A 14,372-nucleotide genomic window follows, 5' to 3' on the forward strand; every position below is an offset into this window, starting at 1 on the left:
CTGGTCCCACCGCTCCCCTCCCCGCCCTTCCAGAAGTCCCCACACGCCCCGTTTTGGCTCCCAGGTAAGTGCAGGGAGGCTTACTAGGTCCAAAACATGTGTGTGGCATGCCCCCCATGGCCTGTTTTTGTTCCCAGGGGGCTTCAGGGAGACCTACTAGGCCCAAAATGAGGCCCGGGAAATGCAATGTGGGCCCCTACACCCCATTTTTGCTCCCAGGAGACTGCAGGGAGGCCTACTAAACCCAAAACGGGGTGTCCCCCCATGGCCCATTTTTGCTCCCGGGGGAGAGCAGGAGGCCGAGTGCTGCCTGTCACACCCCCTGGTTACTCCCACCATGGACATGCCCACCCAGCCGGTCATTAGGGCAGAGAACCGGTTGTTAAATTATTTGAATCCCACCACTGCCTCAAAGGTTACGGGCATCACCAACCAAGAGTTGCAGATGTGCATCTTTCACGTTCAATCTTCAGAACTTAAAATACAGGAGTAGATGAATATATTCCTCTCCAGGGTGAAACAGAAAAGCAATGCACATATGGAAAACAACCAGACTAGCAGCTGTATTGAACTTTGATGCTGGGGAAGAGACATTGTCCTGTCTTCTTCCTCTTCCTTCCTTGCTTCTTTCCTTTCTCATATAAAATCAAGTATATAAAACTAAAAACAGTTCCTTCTTGTAAACATTCCACCCCAAAAGAAAATAAAAAGAAGAAATGAGCTGTTCAGAAAGGAAAGTGTTAGCATATGAAAGTAAATCATATGCTAGAAAGAATGATATCTCTTTGGAGAAACTAAAACACAAAAGGAACTTTTGAAAGTACTAATAGAAACCACTTTAACCAATCACATTTGTGAGGCTGCTTGAGAACTGAAGCTAAAAAGGAAAGCATTAAAAAGAGATCTGGGCCTCTCCAATCCTTTGCACTCCAGATTTTCGGTACTGAAGACCAAGGCACATCTGATTAAGTGGCAGAAAGAATCTTTGCTCTTTCCAAATCAACCACAAGTTCCTGGCAACCATACAGAAAGCTTATTCTGGCTTTAACCACATTACCACAGTTCCTAAAGTGGTTTTCCAGGGAAAGGGAATTTGTCAAATAGGTTTAAAAAGGAACAGACCTTCCTCTGGTTTTAATATAGTTCCAATTACTTCATAACTGCTAAAATTGCAATAATGTGCAGTAAAATGTAACTAGATTATGGAATAAGGTCGCTGTCTGTCATTTTTTTAAAAAAACTTACCTGGCCATAATTTTGTGGGTTTTTTGGGGGGGAGGGTGTAAAATTGGTATAAAAATAGAGGTGGCAATTTGAAATAAAATATGTGCAAATTAAATGTTCCTACATGTCCACTCTAGATTTCTTAGCTCACCCCTGTGAGCTAAGAAATCCCTATACATTGCTTAGTATATTCCTTAGTATATACACCCCTATACATTGCTTAGTATATTTACTATCACTAAATATATAGTAGATAGTAGCAATATATATTGAAATTCAATATACTATGTTAGTATTAACATTTCTTATCTTGAGTATTACTCTGAGATTGTTGGGATGACCACTTTATATAAGGTGTGAAATCAGTGTAATTCAGGAGTTCTCAATGCAATATACTACTATGTACTACTACAGTATGTTTACTGAGATCTAACTACTATCTTCTGTTTTGGGAGTAGCAGGAGGCAGCAAAGAAGAAGGGGAAGTAATTTAATTTCTGGAATGCAACAATTAAAAGAAGAAACAGAAAGAGTGCCTGGTGTCATTGATTCACAAAAGTGCAAGGGTGAGCAAGAAACCAATTCTAGCTGGTTTAAATTTATTAAGAAGAAGAAGCAAGCAAATGGGAATCCACCAGTTTGATGGTCCCACATACAATCCAGGATGAAGTTACATCAGGGCATTATAGAGAACTTCAAGAAGGAGGCGATCATATTGATATTCCCATGTGGTAAATTTTTTTAAAAAACCTATTACTAAGAAAAATATACTAAGAAATAACAATGAAAGAGGCAAAACTACTAAGTAATTAGGAAGGTTTCACTGGATGGTTTTCAATAGATCCTTTAAAGGCACAATAATAGATTCTTTTGATTGAGAAAAAAAGAAATCCCTGCAGAAAACCTATATTTGAAAACAGTTTTGCTGAATGAACAAATTTGGCTACAGGCAGCATAGATTTGGATCTTGAGATATAATCGGACAAAAAATAATGAATGATGACCTTGTTCAATGTCACTTCTGTGTCTCAACAGAAGTTATAAGCTATCTGCTGCTCTCCGACACTAATTCTTTTGATGATGGTTCTTATTCAGGTGCTATTCCCAAATTACCACTGCAGAAGTCCATTAAATTTGTAAAAAATATACGTTTAAGACCAAACCTGTTAAAAACTACAAACAGAACCAGTAAGTTTCCTTTCCAATTCAGAGACTCAGCCAAGCAACCAAATATATAGAGAGAAGATCACTCCAAAAGAGACATCTGGAACCAATCTGCAGCCTGTGGCCACTTGGTGTCATTTTTGATATATTCTGTATCAGCCACAGAGGGCTTTATGGCAAACAAAATGTATTCCAGCAAGAAGAAGCAACTCCAACCAAAATAGATGGAGTCAAGAAACCTACAGTACTTAGCCAGCATTTGGTAACTACTATATTTACTTAAAAGACTAGATTTTCTTTCTAAATGATGTACCCTTAAAATGAAAGGATTGTCTTAGAGGTACTAAGAGTATATTTATTTAATTAATCTTTTTTTAAAAAAAATAACCTTAAAGACAAGTGTCTTTGAGTAAATACAGTAATTAAGGAATTGTGGGTCCATTCAAGAGAAATATTACCTTTCTGTCTGTAGTGTGACTTTGGAAGGCTCCACATTGGGGTTCTCCCATTCCATTTGTGGGCAGTGCATAAAATAACACAGAGTGTACAAGGCCTCCGGTTCCCAGTAGAGCGATCCCTGCCGATGATGCAAAGGTGTGGTGTTGCCATGTTGCTTTGCACTGAGCGGCTGCAGGTGGTGCATTGCCCGAGACACCAGGTCACCTGAAAAGGAGCAAACAAGTCACTAAGTGGCTTTTCTTATTCTACTTCAACTATAGCCTTCCCTCTTGATAATCACTGGTCATGACGTATAGAAGCAGAGAGTGCATGAACTGCATGAAACTTATAGTCAGCATGAGATTTATTAAAAAGCAGAAATACTATTCTATCTTTATGGTTGGTCGCATAGTCAACCAGATGTTTAGCTTGGATTTAGCATTATTGTCCACCTGTTGAGTTCTTCCCAAGGACCTAAGATAAGCAATTGTTGTTTGTGGTGTTAAAGGTATTTTGGCAGGATATAACTGTTCCAAGTAAAGTTGCCTTACGCAATTGACTGATGATGTTGTCAATGCCAATGGTGTTCAAGTGGTGCTTTAGATTATTATTTAAATTTCTATGTCATCCAATTCCCAACAACTCTGGGTGGCTCAAAAGTAAAAAACAAAAACAAAAACATTAAATAAGAAAATAATACACTGAGAGACAAAAATAAGAAAGTAAGAGATAGCAAAGGTGACAACAGCTGCATAGAAACAATAAAGAAATACACATAATGCAAGGGGGCATCACTCAACCTTGCCAAAGTTCTGGGCAAAGAGCCAAGTTTTCAAGCTCTTTCAAAACAGCAGCAGGATATCCTTCACCCCACCACAAATATAAAAAAAGACATTTGTTGTGCTCCCAGAGCCCTTGATTGCATCATTCAAAACATGCAAAGGTACTCCAGAAACATCTCAGCAGGGAACGGCATTGGCTGAATTTATTTGAACTTACAAACAATCTTGAATCTCCCAGAGATGAGGCATACATGGTGACCAGTCTCCTGGGGTTCTGGAAATCCCTTAAAACTTGATTCTGTACAGTGGTGGGTTTCAAAATTTTTTACTACCAGTTCTGTGGGTGTGGCTTGGTGGGCGTGGCATGGCTTGGTGGGTGTGGCTTGGTGGGTATGGCAGGGGAAGGATACTGTAAAATCTCCATTCCCACCCCACTCCAGGGGAAGGATACTGTAAAATCTCCATTCCCTCCCCACTCCAGGGGAAGGTTATTGCAAAATCCCCATTTCCTCCCGATTAGCTGGGACTCGGGAGGCAGACAATAGATGGGGGCACAGCCAGTGAGAGGAGGTATTTACCAGTTCTCTGAACTACTCAAAATTTCCACTACTGGTTTTCCAGAACTGGTCACAATCTGCTGAAACCCACCTCTGATTCAGTACCTAGGCAATGTCAAATCTTAAGAGAGGTTGAGGTAAGGGTGTCAGTGGACACCCTGTTGTATGTTTTCTTTACTATTTTCAATGTTTTTTTGTTTAGATTGTTATATCTTGCTGTTGTATTTTTAATTCATTTAATTGTACATTCAAATATGTTGTAAATTATCCAGAGTCTTTTGGAGTGGTGGCTATAATAAATCAAAATAACAACAATACTTTGGTAGATGAAAGCAATGGCAATGGCAAAAGATCTCTGCACTGTTGCTGGAAAAACCTGTACAATCATGTTGCACCTTTATTTTGTTTTCCACTTAGGAAACAATCCTTTTCTCTACAATGGATTAACCCAAAATAGGACATTCTGGGACACATGGAATGGACTCTATGTAGATAACATACCATTTATTGATGCAGAATTATGCTATTGCTACCCCCCTAAATTACAGCTCTTAGAAAGTAGAGGGTTTTAATTCCCAGTATTTTCTAGCTTGCATTGAAAGATGAGAAATTGCTTTAATACACATATAGTAATTATGATTTGATTCTTTATCTATGATGCTAAATATAATTGAATAGGAGCCTGGTTTAGCTCAACAGACAGAAGCACTGTAATTTAACACCAGCTGTCTGCAATTAAAGTAAGATCGAATCTCGCCAGGCTCAAGGTTGACTCAGCCTTCCATCCTTTCTAAGGTAGGTAAATTGAGGACCCAGTTTGTGGGGGCAATAAGCTGACTTTGTATAAATATACAAAAGTATGAAGGCTATTGCTTAATGCACTGTAAGCCGCCCTGAGTCTCCGGAGAAGGGCGGCATATAAATCAAATTTAAAAAATTAAAATAAAAATAAATGTTATTTTTAAAAAGGAGACATAGTTACTACCCCTAAATAGAAATTCTGTTGGTTCTAAATGCCATCACTTATCTATTGCCAAGAACTTGTTAAAATATTATATTATTCTGGGGTTAATTAAATGGCATTATTCTTAATTGATCTGTGATTAGTTAGTTTTTGGACCCAATTGAAAATGCTGTTTTTGCCTTGAAATCCTAATCTCCTCAGATCTAGATAGATAGCTATTTTAGGTGAACCTGTGTGTCATCTCCTCTGCGTTATAAATATCTCACTGCCTTGATCTCTGTACCTCTCCAGCGTGAAGTAAAAGAAATGAGATATTTTCAGTTGTGATCAATACCATGGACAATGCCTTCAACAAATAACCATGCCTAGTCATTGCTAATGATGACGTTTTCCACTCCTGGCTAAATCACTGTTCTTTTCGAGAGGCCTTTGAGGCAGAAAAGCTTTTATGCTGCTGTTTATTGGGTTATGCATTATTGGGGGTTTTAAAGTTTGATGTACTAATCAAATTTGTTATTTATTGCAACTGCGGTCACTTTTTTTCTGCTTTGCTCACAGTCCTTGATCATTTTCTTACTTCTTGTGTTAGATGATTATCTTGGAGGATTGGTTTGTTTTTAAGAGAAAGAACGGGATAAAATAGCAAATAAAATATAGAATGAGAATACACACCGTATATGACATTAAGCAAACATGCTGACAAATCTACCAAATCGACACTCCTCTACAAAATACGTTCTGAATCAGGGATGAGGAATGATGGCCCCTTTACAACCTGTGGACTTGGCTGGCTCAGGAATTCTGGGAGTTGAAGTCCACAGGTCGAAAGGGGACATTGTTCCACACCCCTGTTCTAAGTAGTCTTGCCAACTGGAAAATAAAACCCTACCGTTTTCTTAACAGAAGATAATGGCATTATTCATAAAACACATTTTCAGAGGCAGATGATTTTCTTTAGCAAAAGGAGCCAGACACATTCCAACATGCTGTGCCTGGCAAGAAATTCATTGCAGCACATAATATTTGCTTTGCTTGTGACGGAAAGCATGTGGCCAAGTTCCCCTTTCATTTTAGCAGAGTCTCCTCTTTCTCTCTGTGTCTGCTAACTGTCGAAAAATAGGATAGCATAACTGAGATTTCTGGAGATTCCTGAAATGTTTAACAGGCACTCTATTCCATGCAACGTGGCATGGGCTTTCGAATAATAGCAGTGCTAACACAAATAACTGCAAGTGAAAAAGCTGTGAGGAACAACAATTTAAGCACCATTGGCTATCGTACAATGCCAAGGATTTGATTCTCAATCCTATGTTGGTTTTGAATCTCAGCCCTGTATCTTCTTATCAGCCTAATAAATAGTAAAAAATATTCAGGTGCACATCTCCTTCCATGTTTTTTTCCTTTCCTTTTGTTTCTGTGTGTCACAGCATACTTCAGGACAAACATGGACTGTAGCCACTCATCTATTTTATTTTTGTAATATCTCTGGGATTTTTTTAATGCAGATAAATAGAAATCTTCTTATCCGCATGCCCTGTGGATTGGTTGGTATTGCAGCTCACAGGAATTTAAGCAAGAATGTCAAATTCTTCCTTGAGCCTGGTAGCTGCCAGAATAGGGAAGGTCAGTCTAATGAACAATAGTCTATATGTAGCTATGGAACAGTTTGATAATGTATAGACAGATTGCTAAGGCTAGCTCTTTGTGAAATGTGTAGCAAGGATATGAAAAGGGAGGGAACATTGGAGGGAAAAAGCAAACAGAGGCTGTGATTCCAGTATACTGTAATTTCTGCTTACTCCCTAATATCTTACAACTCAAACCTTTCATTTTAAAGAATTCCTTTTTCTTTTCCTAGTGGTAGGAAATTACTCTGCTCGGAATGAATCCTATATTTCTTAGAAGTCTATAATTCTCAATAGGTTGTTGAGCACAAAGTTGATCCTATATGCAGCCAACCTACAAAAAATAACTCCAAATGGATGTGTTTCTTACTACCTAACAATTCCCTGAAAGTCAATAGCGTTTAGCAAACTTATATAAAACTTTCAGAAAAACATAGGACAATCTAGAGTTAATGATTCTTCCACCAGGACCTAGGCCCAGGTGATTAAATTCTCAGGTACCTTGGTTTCTGCTGCTGGTAATCAACAGGTCTGTGCATGATAGGCTTGCATTCATATATGATATGGTGACAGGCAAGTGTGCAGATCTGGCATGTGTTACTGAGAGAAGGATGTTGCCCTATTGGAAACATGCCCAATTATATTTCAAGTCCTAAGTAAAGTAGTCACCTAGTCAAGGACAAGTAGGAGAGTTTTGTGAGACCTTGTAATGATGAGGAGTTCTGCACCAGACATGAATGGATGTTGGTCATGGAATTGAGCTCCACTGACATGCCAGATTTGTTGCTGATATATCAACCAATGATATATCAGCAACCCAGTGAGCCTTTGGAACTCAGCTCTGCGTTAGTGGCAAAGTTCCCAAGTTTACTAGCTTTCATTTCTTCAACTTCCATACTGTGGGGAACTGAATTAGTGCTATTCAATGGATTCCACAATGACCCTGGGCTTAGTACAGATGCAGCCACAACTTATTTTGGAAGGTACCCACTGAACTTGCTCTTTACTCTATTACAGAGAAATCATGATCTGAAAATTAAGGATATCAACAACTGTCCTTTTCATAATGAGTTGCTTTCATTACCCCTTCCTCATCAAATTGCACATCGCAGAGGCTCCAAAACTCCACAGGGTGAACCTATTAAAATGACCCACCCCAGCATCAAATGAATAAGGAGGCTTTCCAGAAGGTGCTTCTAAAACCTCCTCCATACACTTGGTGGACACTTCCAACCTGTGCCTGCTTAATGGAATATGGGAAAAGGCAGAGCAAAGGATGATATTGCGCCCATGAAACTTTGTCCCACTTGCCAACCCTAAGTGATAAGGACCTGAGGGAAAGGAAGTGACTAAAAAGAAATCTACAGCAATTTTTCTACAATGCAAAAGTCAGCTTAATAAGTGAATAGCTACAGATAAGAGCTTATGTTTGATCCTATAGAGTGGTGATCAAAATGTTGATTCTTTTCCTTGATTATTGCATCAAGAGGTTATCACGCAGTGATGCTATTCAGAGCAATCTCAACCCTTTAATGGAAAGATGGGACAAATTTCTCAGGAGATAGTTACTTATATCCATTCTTGGTTGGATGCTAATTGGAGAGAATCCACTATGCCTCTCCTGGCTACTTCAGGTGACTACGTAAGAAGCAGGTGAGTGAATTTGAGAGAGAGCCAATATTTTCTGAGGGAGATACATAATGTATCTTGCCATGAAGTCCTTCCTGATGATGTTTGATAATTTTGTCTGGTTTCTCTTTTTAGGGAAGTAGTGGTAGTAAATCACAAACCATGGATCCAAGACAACATGTATGATTTGAATTCTTTTTAATCATGAACCAGACTTGTAATGGGACAGAAATGCTATTGGTCAGCTGATGGATAATCTTCTACAGAACCTCTCAGTCCAATTAAACCTCTCAGCAATGTTCAGTACCATTGATTATGGAATCATTATGGACTCTCTGTAAAGGTTGGAAGTTAGAAAGTCTGTGTTGTAGTAGCTTCACTCCTACCTAATTGAGTGGTTCCAGTTAGAGGTCATAGAAGAGAAGAAGGATTGTGCATTTTGCTAACAGGTAAATTACCCTAAAATAAGACATCCCCTGATAATAAGCCCAATTGGGCTTTTGAGTGCATGCACTAAAATAAGCCCCCCCCGAAAATAAGCCCTCCTCAAAAATATTTAAACACATGTGCAGCCGGTCCCCGCCATTTCCTCTGGTTTCCTCCACGCGCCCCCAAATAAGACCTCCCCGAAAATAATGCCAAGCGCTTATTTCAGGGTTCAAAAAAAATATAAGACAGGGTCTTATTTTCGGGGAAACACGGTAGTATTGTTTCAGTCCTAAGTAAATAGGGTTGCCATACCACAAACATTTTGTTGTTATCATTGTTTACAGTCTATATTGTTTCTTACAGTTTTAATTTGTTTTGCATTTGCTTCTGTACAACCATAAATAAAGAAATGCTTCGGGATCATTGAACAAGAGTTAATTATTCTTCAAAACCCTCTAGCCCAGTGTTGGTGAACCTTTTCAGCACCGAGTGCTGAAACAGGAGCGCGTGAGCGAAACTGGAAGAGCAGCTGCCCAGTGTGCATGCACGCACCAGGAAGATGATCTTCCAATTTCTGGCACGCGCATGCACACTGGCCAGCTGGTCTTCGCATGTGCATGTGCACCAGAAATTGGAAGACTAGGTGGCCGGTGCACATTCGCATGCCGGTAACTGGAAGATCATCTTCCCAGCACGCGCAAGCGCATTTGGTGCCTGCTCTTCTGGTTTCCGGCATTCCTGTGCATGTGAAGACTAGCTGGCCGATGCGCTGGAACCAGGAAGAGCAATGGGCGACGGCTTGCGTTCCTGGAGAGATGGCTCTGTGTGCCACTTCCGACACGCGTTCCATAGGTTCAGCATCGCAGCTCTAACCAATCTGCTATATTCATAGTGAGATTGGATAAAAATATATGTTTAAGAACAAAGTCTAAATCAAATATTCATTTAGTACTTATGGAAACTTTGACTTGTGAGAGGATGGGATGAATGTGTGGTGCTAATTAACTAAACCAACTAATTAATTTAATTAACTGATTAACTGATTTAGATAAGAAAGTGATTTTCTACATGTTTTTAAACTGAGAAAAAGAAGTGACATGATAAACCTTGTTTAAAATTATGCACAGCATCTAGAACACTGAAAGAGATAATATTTTCTCTCCCTTTGAATAACTCTAGAACTTGGTTCATTTCTACATACAATTTCTAATTAACCTGACAGATTTGGTTTCACACATCATGCTAAACCATAATGTATGTTGGTTTCATATGCTATATAAACCCAGTCATTATCATTCATTAGACATGTTTATGGTTTAACATGTTGAATAAATTTAGTTAATAAACCACAGTTAAAGAAAACAGTATTTTAGCATTTTTATCTAAACTGTCTGAAGAATCTATGCTGAAAAATGTGCCCACTTCTGAGCTTCATAACTGGGTTAGTTTTTTCAGATACTTTTTCTTATGTTGAAATCGAACAATATGTACATTTCATAAAATCAACTAGATGTTGTGCAAATTTCTGACATACAATGAAACAATTAACTTGTAAACTTCCTTGTGATTTCTCCATATAGATTTAGCAATGATTGATGCTCAGTTGTTTCCCGTGCCAGATCCTAATGCTTCCTTTTTTTCTAAGGATTCAAACAAACACCAGTTTTGAAAACAGACATTAACAGAAGCTGATGCAAATCAGTATCGTAAACCATTTTAGGTGTTAAGTTTCTTTTTTATCTTTATAACTTTAAGCTCTTGACAGCGCATTATCTGAGGCCCTCGGAGTTCTGGCCCCTTTTCTTTCGTGATCCATATCTTGTGTCTTTGTTCTCCTTTCTATCATTGTCTTGCTTTGCTTTTTAACACCAAAGCAATCTCAACAAGGGACCATTTCCTACTATGGGTTGCCTAGCAACAGCAGGTCCTCAATCAAGGATTCAGCATTTACAGAACAAAATTCCAAAGTAGGGAAAGCCAATTATTATTGCTATGTGTCTTTTTTGATGCATATCAGTTACTCTGATTACTACTTCCAATGATAACATGAGAGGGTTAAGCACGACTAAAGTCAGCCTTTGCAATACAGTAGCAAAAATGGGGGCATGGCTGGAATTAAATGTAAAGTTGAGATAAGGAAAAACTAGAAAAAATGGCCCAAATCAAAATATTGAGCATTTGTAACCTGCAGAGAACTGACACTGAGCTGAGAGATAAAGTCTACATTCCAAATTAGAAGTCGCTGTCTCAAATAAAATCTGCAGATCAGAAGATCACATCTAGAGAAGAGTATGGACCAGAAGGCAGGTCTTTTTAGTGGTTGCCCCTTTACTCCTGAACACACCTCAGTTCTGGAGATCAGTTTTTATTAATTTATTTGTTGCCATGGTGGTGCAGTAGTTAGAATGCAATATTGCCGGCTGTCCCTGCTCACTGCAAGGAACTCAGTCCTGACCAGCTCAAGGTTTACTCAGCCTTCCATTCTTCTGAGGTTGGTAAAACGAGGACCCAGATTGTTGGGGGCAATATGCTGACTCTGTCACTTAGAGAGGGCAGGCAGTCAACTTTTCCCATTGACTTTGCTTGCTGGAAGATGACTGAGAAGCTTGTTAAGGACTATCACATGACCCCCCAATATGTAGCTGTTGTAAATTCAAGCAGGATGCCAAGCACCCAATTGCTGATCACATGACTGTGGGGATGTTGCAATGGTTGTAAGTACGAGGACCAGCTGCAAGTCACCTTTTTCAATACCATTATAACCTCACTAATTTTTATTTATTTATTTAGTTTGTCAAACATGTATAAGATAACAGATATAAGTATAAACATGATTATGAATACAGGAAATGAATACAAATAAATGGGGACAGTAGGACAGGAACGGTAGGCACGCTGGTGCACTTATGCATGCCCCTTACAGACCGCTTAGGAATGGGGTGAAGTCAACAGCAGACAGTCTAAGGTTAAAGTTATGGAGGTTTGGGGATGTAACCACACAGTCAGGTAGTGCATTCCAAGCATTGACCACTCTGTTGCTGAAGTCGTATATTCTGCAATCGAGTTTGGAGCGGTTTACCTTAAGTTTGTATCTATTGTGTGCTCGTGTATTATTGGGGTTGAAGCTGAAGTAGTCATTGACAGGTAGAACGTTGTAACAGATAATTTTGAGTACTACGCTTAGGTCAGACTGAATAATTATATAATAATATAATTATTATATATTATATTATAAATAATAATCGAATAGTTATAAATTGAGGACTACTTGTATCCACATATGCACACATACCTATGCATAAACAATTTGATTTGTGCTTTTCAAGGCTGAATGCAAAAATCCTACTCCCTGTGACACACACATAACTCTTTCCTTATCTGCCCTCTTCCTATCCTCAAACATACTATACACAGCTCCATAACCTTGAAGCAGAAGGGAATCTTTGAATCAGAAGTGAACATTCACTAATGTTTAATTTGATCTTAATATTCTAATCATAATATTCTAAACTTAATATTCTAGCCAACGAAAAATAAATGTGCACTGTTCAGGTTAAGCCTAGGCTTTATTTTCTTACATAGCAAAAAGGTTCATCATGATTCAAAACCTGTCTTCTGAACAACTTTGCCAAGAGAATATGAATTGATGTTACAAGTAGATACTCACCACAAACCTGCTCTCTGGGGTTTGCGTGTTTATAAAGTGGGATGTGGTTGCTCAAAAATCCAAAGGACAAAAGAGTTAGGAAATAATTATGTGCACTTACTAAGTTCTGCAATGCTTCCCACGCGTGTAGCAAGCAGCGACTGCTCGATGGTTCGCAATTCTGATTGGCTAAACATCTGGACATCTCCTGGCTTATTTGACCTTTGCTGTTCTTTGTGAAGATTCAGACTCTCTGGCAGGCAAGGAACACCTGGTGTTAAAGCAGAAAGAAGAGAGGATGAAAAGTTCAGTGTGGTTATAAAATCCAGACAACTGCAAGGTTTTCAGTTTAAACAGACTCAAATCTACAATGCTGTCCTACAATAGGAGACTGACCATTGATCAGTCAAGCCTAATACTATGTATTTTGGTTGCCGGTGACTCTAGGATTTTAAGAATGTGAAGAACAAAGTTTATTCTTATTCTTTAAGATCTTCAGCTCAACTTCAGCCCTGATATCCAGACATTGTTTCAAACTGGAGATGACAAGAGATCTAATCAGGCACCTGAATGGGGAAAGCATGTACTCTGACACCAAACCATGACTCTCTCCCAGTCACTTGTTCTTAACCAGGATAATACCCAAGTGATGAAATGTGAGCTCCTAACATTTATACATTCCTGTGATGTTAGGGGCAAGTACATAAGTGGCGTAGTTTATATTGGGGCACATACCGTATTTTTCGGACTATAAAATGCTCTGGATTATAAGATGCACCTACCTTTTTGGGGGAGGAAAACAAGAAAAAAAATTCTGCCTCTGCCTCCCAGCAATTTGCCTCCTTGCAGCAAACAGGCCAACAGCCTGTTTCAGTTTCAGTTTCAGCACAGCCTGATTAGCACAAGAAAAAAATCTGCCTCTGCCTCCCAGCAATTTGCCTCCTTGCAGTGAACAGCGGAGGCTAAAAATGGGGCACGCAGAGGCGGCAATAGGCAATGGCAATCCCTGCAGCCTGAAACAGCTTATGGTCGGGAGACCGATCCAACGACAATCAGCTACTTGTTCTAATCAGGCTGTGCTGAAGCTGAAACTGAAATGGGCTGTTTACTGCAAAGAGGCAAATTGCTGGGAGGCAGAGGCCAAAGGGTGGGAGCCAACAGGTGGGCGGAGCTACATTTGGTGTATAAGACACACCCAAATTTTCACCCTCTTTTAGGGGGGAAAAGTGTGTCTTATACTCCAAAAAATATGGTATTTTGTCACTTGTCCTCCTTGATTCTCCCTGTGGTCCTCAATGCTCCCAGTATACGTCATTGTTTTTCATTGTATGTGCTTGACTAAAGAATAGTTCAAAAGGCTGTCTATCTTCCAAATCACAAACAAAGCTGACTACTTCATCCTGAAACAACTGTTTCAACATAGGTATACCAACATGGCTGAGAAATGTTTGAGTGACCCCATTTTTCATAATTGCGACGTAAAACTTAACAGAGCTATAACAGAGACACCTGCAAAATCAATTCCGCACAAGATAATTCACCTCTTTTTCTCTTAAGATATTCTTGTTCTGGGTCAATAGAAGAACAACACATTTTCTTCTAGCTCATAAGCAGTTAGCCTTCCTTGATGAAAGTGCAAATACCATGGCCTGTGAAAAGCAGCCTGCACTTATAGCAATTATCCAGGTTAATCTCTGAAAATAAACTAACTGCCAATTCTCTTGCATAGTAGATAATAGATAAGCATGTGGAGTCTATGCTAGGCTTGGAAGCAGTTATCAGAAGTTAAATATACTAAGCCAGCCTCATCACGACTTCTCCAAATGCTGACAGGCTGGTGCAAACAGAATTGCACATCAGAAAACTGATTCTATTCGTTATGTCCAGTCATTACGGACAGTACATAGGAATCAAA

At 39.2% G+C, this 14,372-nt stretch overlaps 1 protein-coding gene across 4 annotated transcripts in view; it reads right to left on the reverse strand.

Moving 5' to 3' along the window:
- ABTB3 (ankyrin repeat and BTB domain containing 3) overlaps positions 1-14,372 on the reverse strand; it is a 223,051-nt gene that overhangs the window by 54,899 nt on the left and 153,780 nt on the right. For all 4 annotated transcript variants that reach the window (XM_070947801.1, XM_070947802.1, XM_070947800.1 and 1 more), the window contains 2 exons: positions 12,579-12,728; positions 2,846-3,050 (listed from right to left, as the gene is read on the reverse strand). In XM_070947801.1, coding sequence (XP_070803902.1) covers positions 2,846-3,050; positions 12,579-12,728 — 355 coding nt within the window. The remainder of the gene's footprint in view (positions 1-2,845; positions 3,051-12,578; positions 12,729-14,372) is intronic.

The sequence above is a fragment of the Pituophis catenifer genome, unplaced genomic scaffold (assembly GCF_029215685.1).
Source record: "Pituophis catenifer annectens isolate HBS135680 unplaced genomic scaffold, rPitCat1.0.hap2 SCAF_7, whole genome shotgun sequence".
In the NCBI taxonomy this organism is placed as follows: Eukaryota; Metazoa; Chordata; class Lepidosauria; order Squamata; family Colubridae; genus Pituophis; species Pituophis catenifer.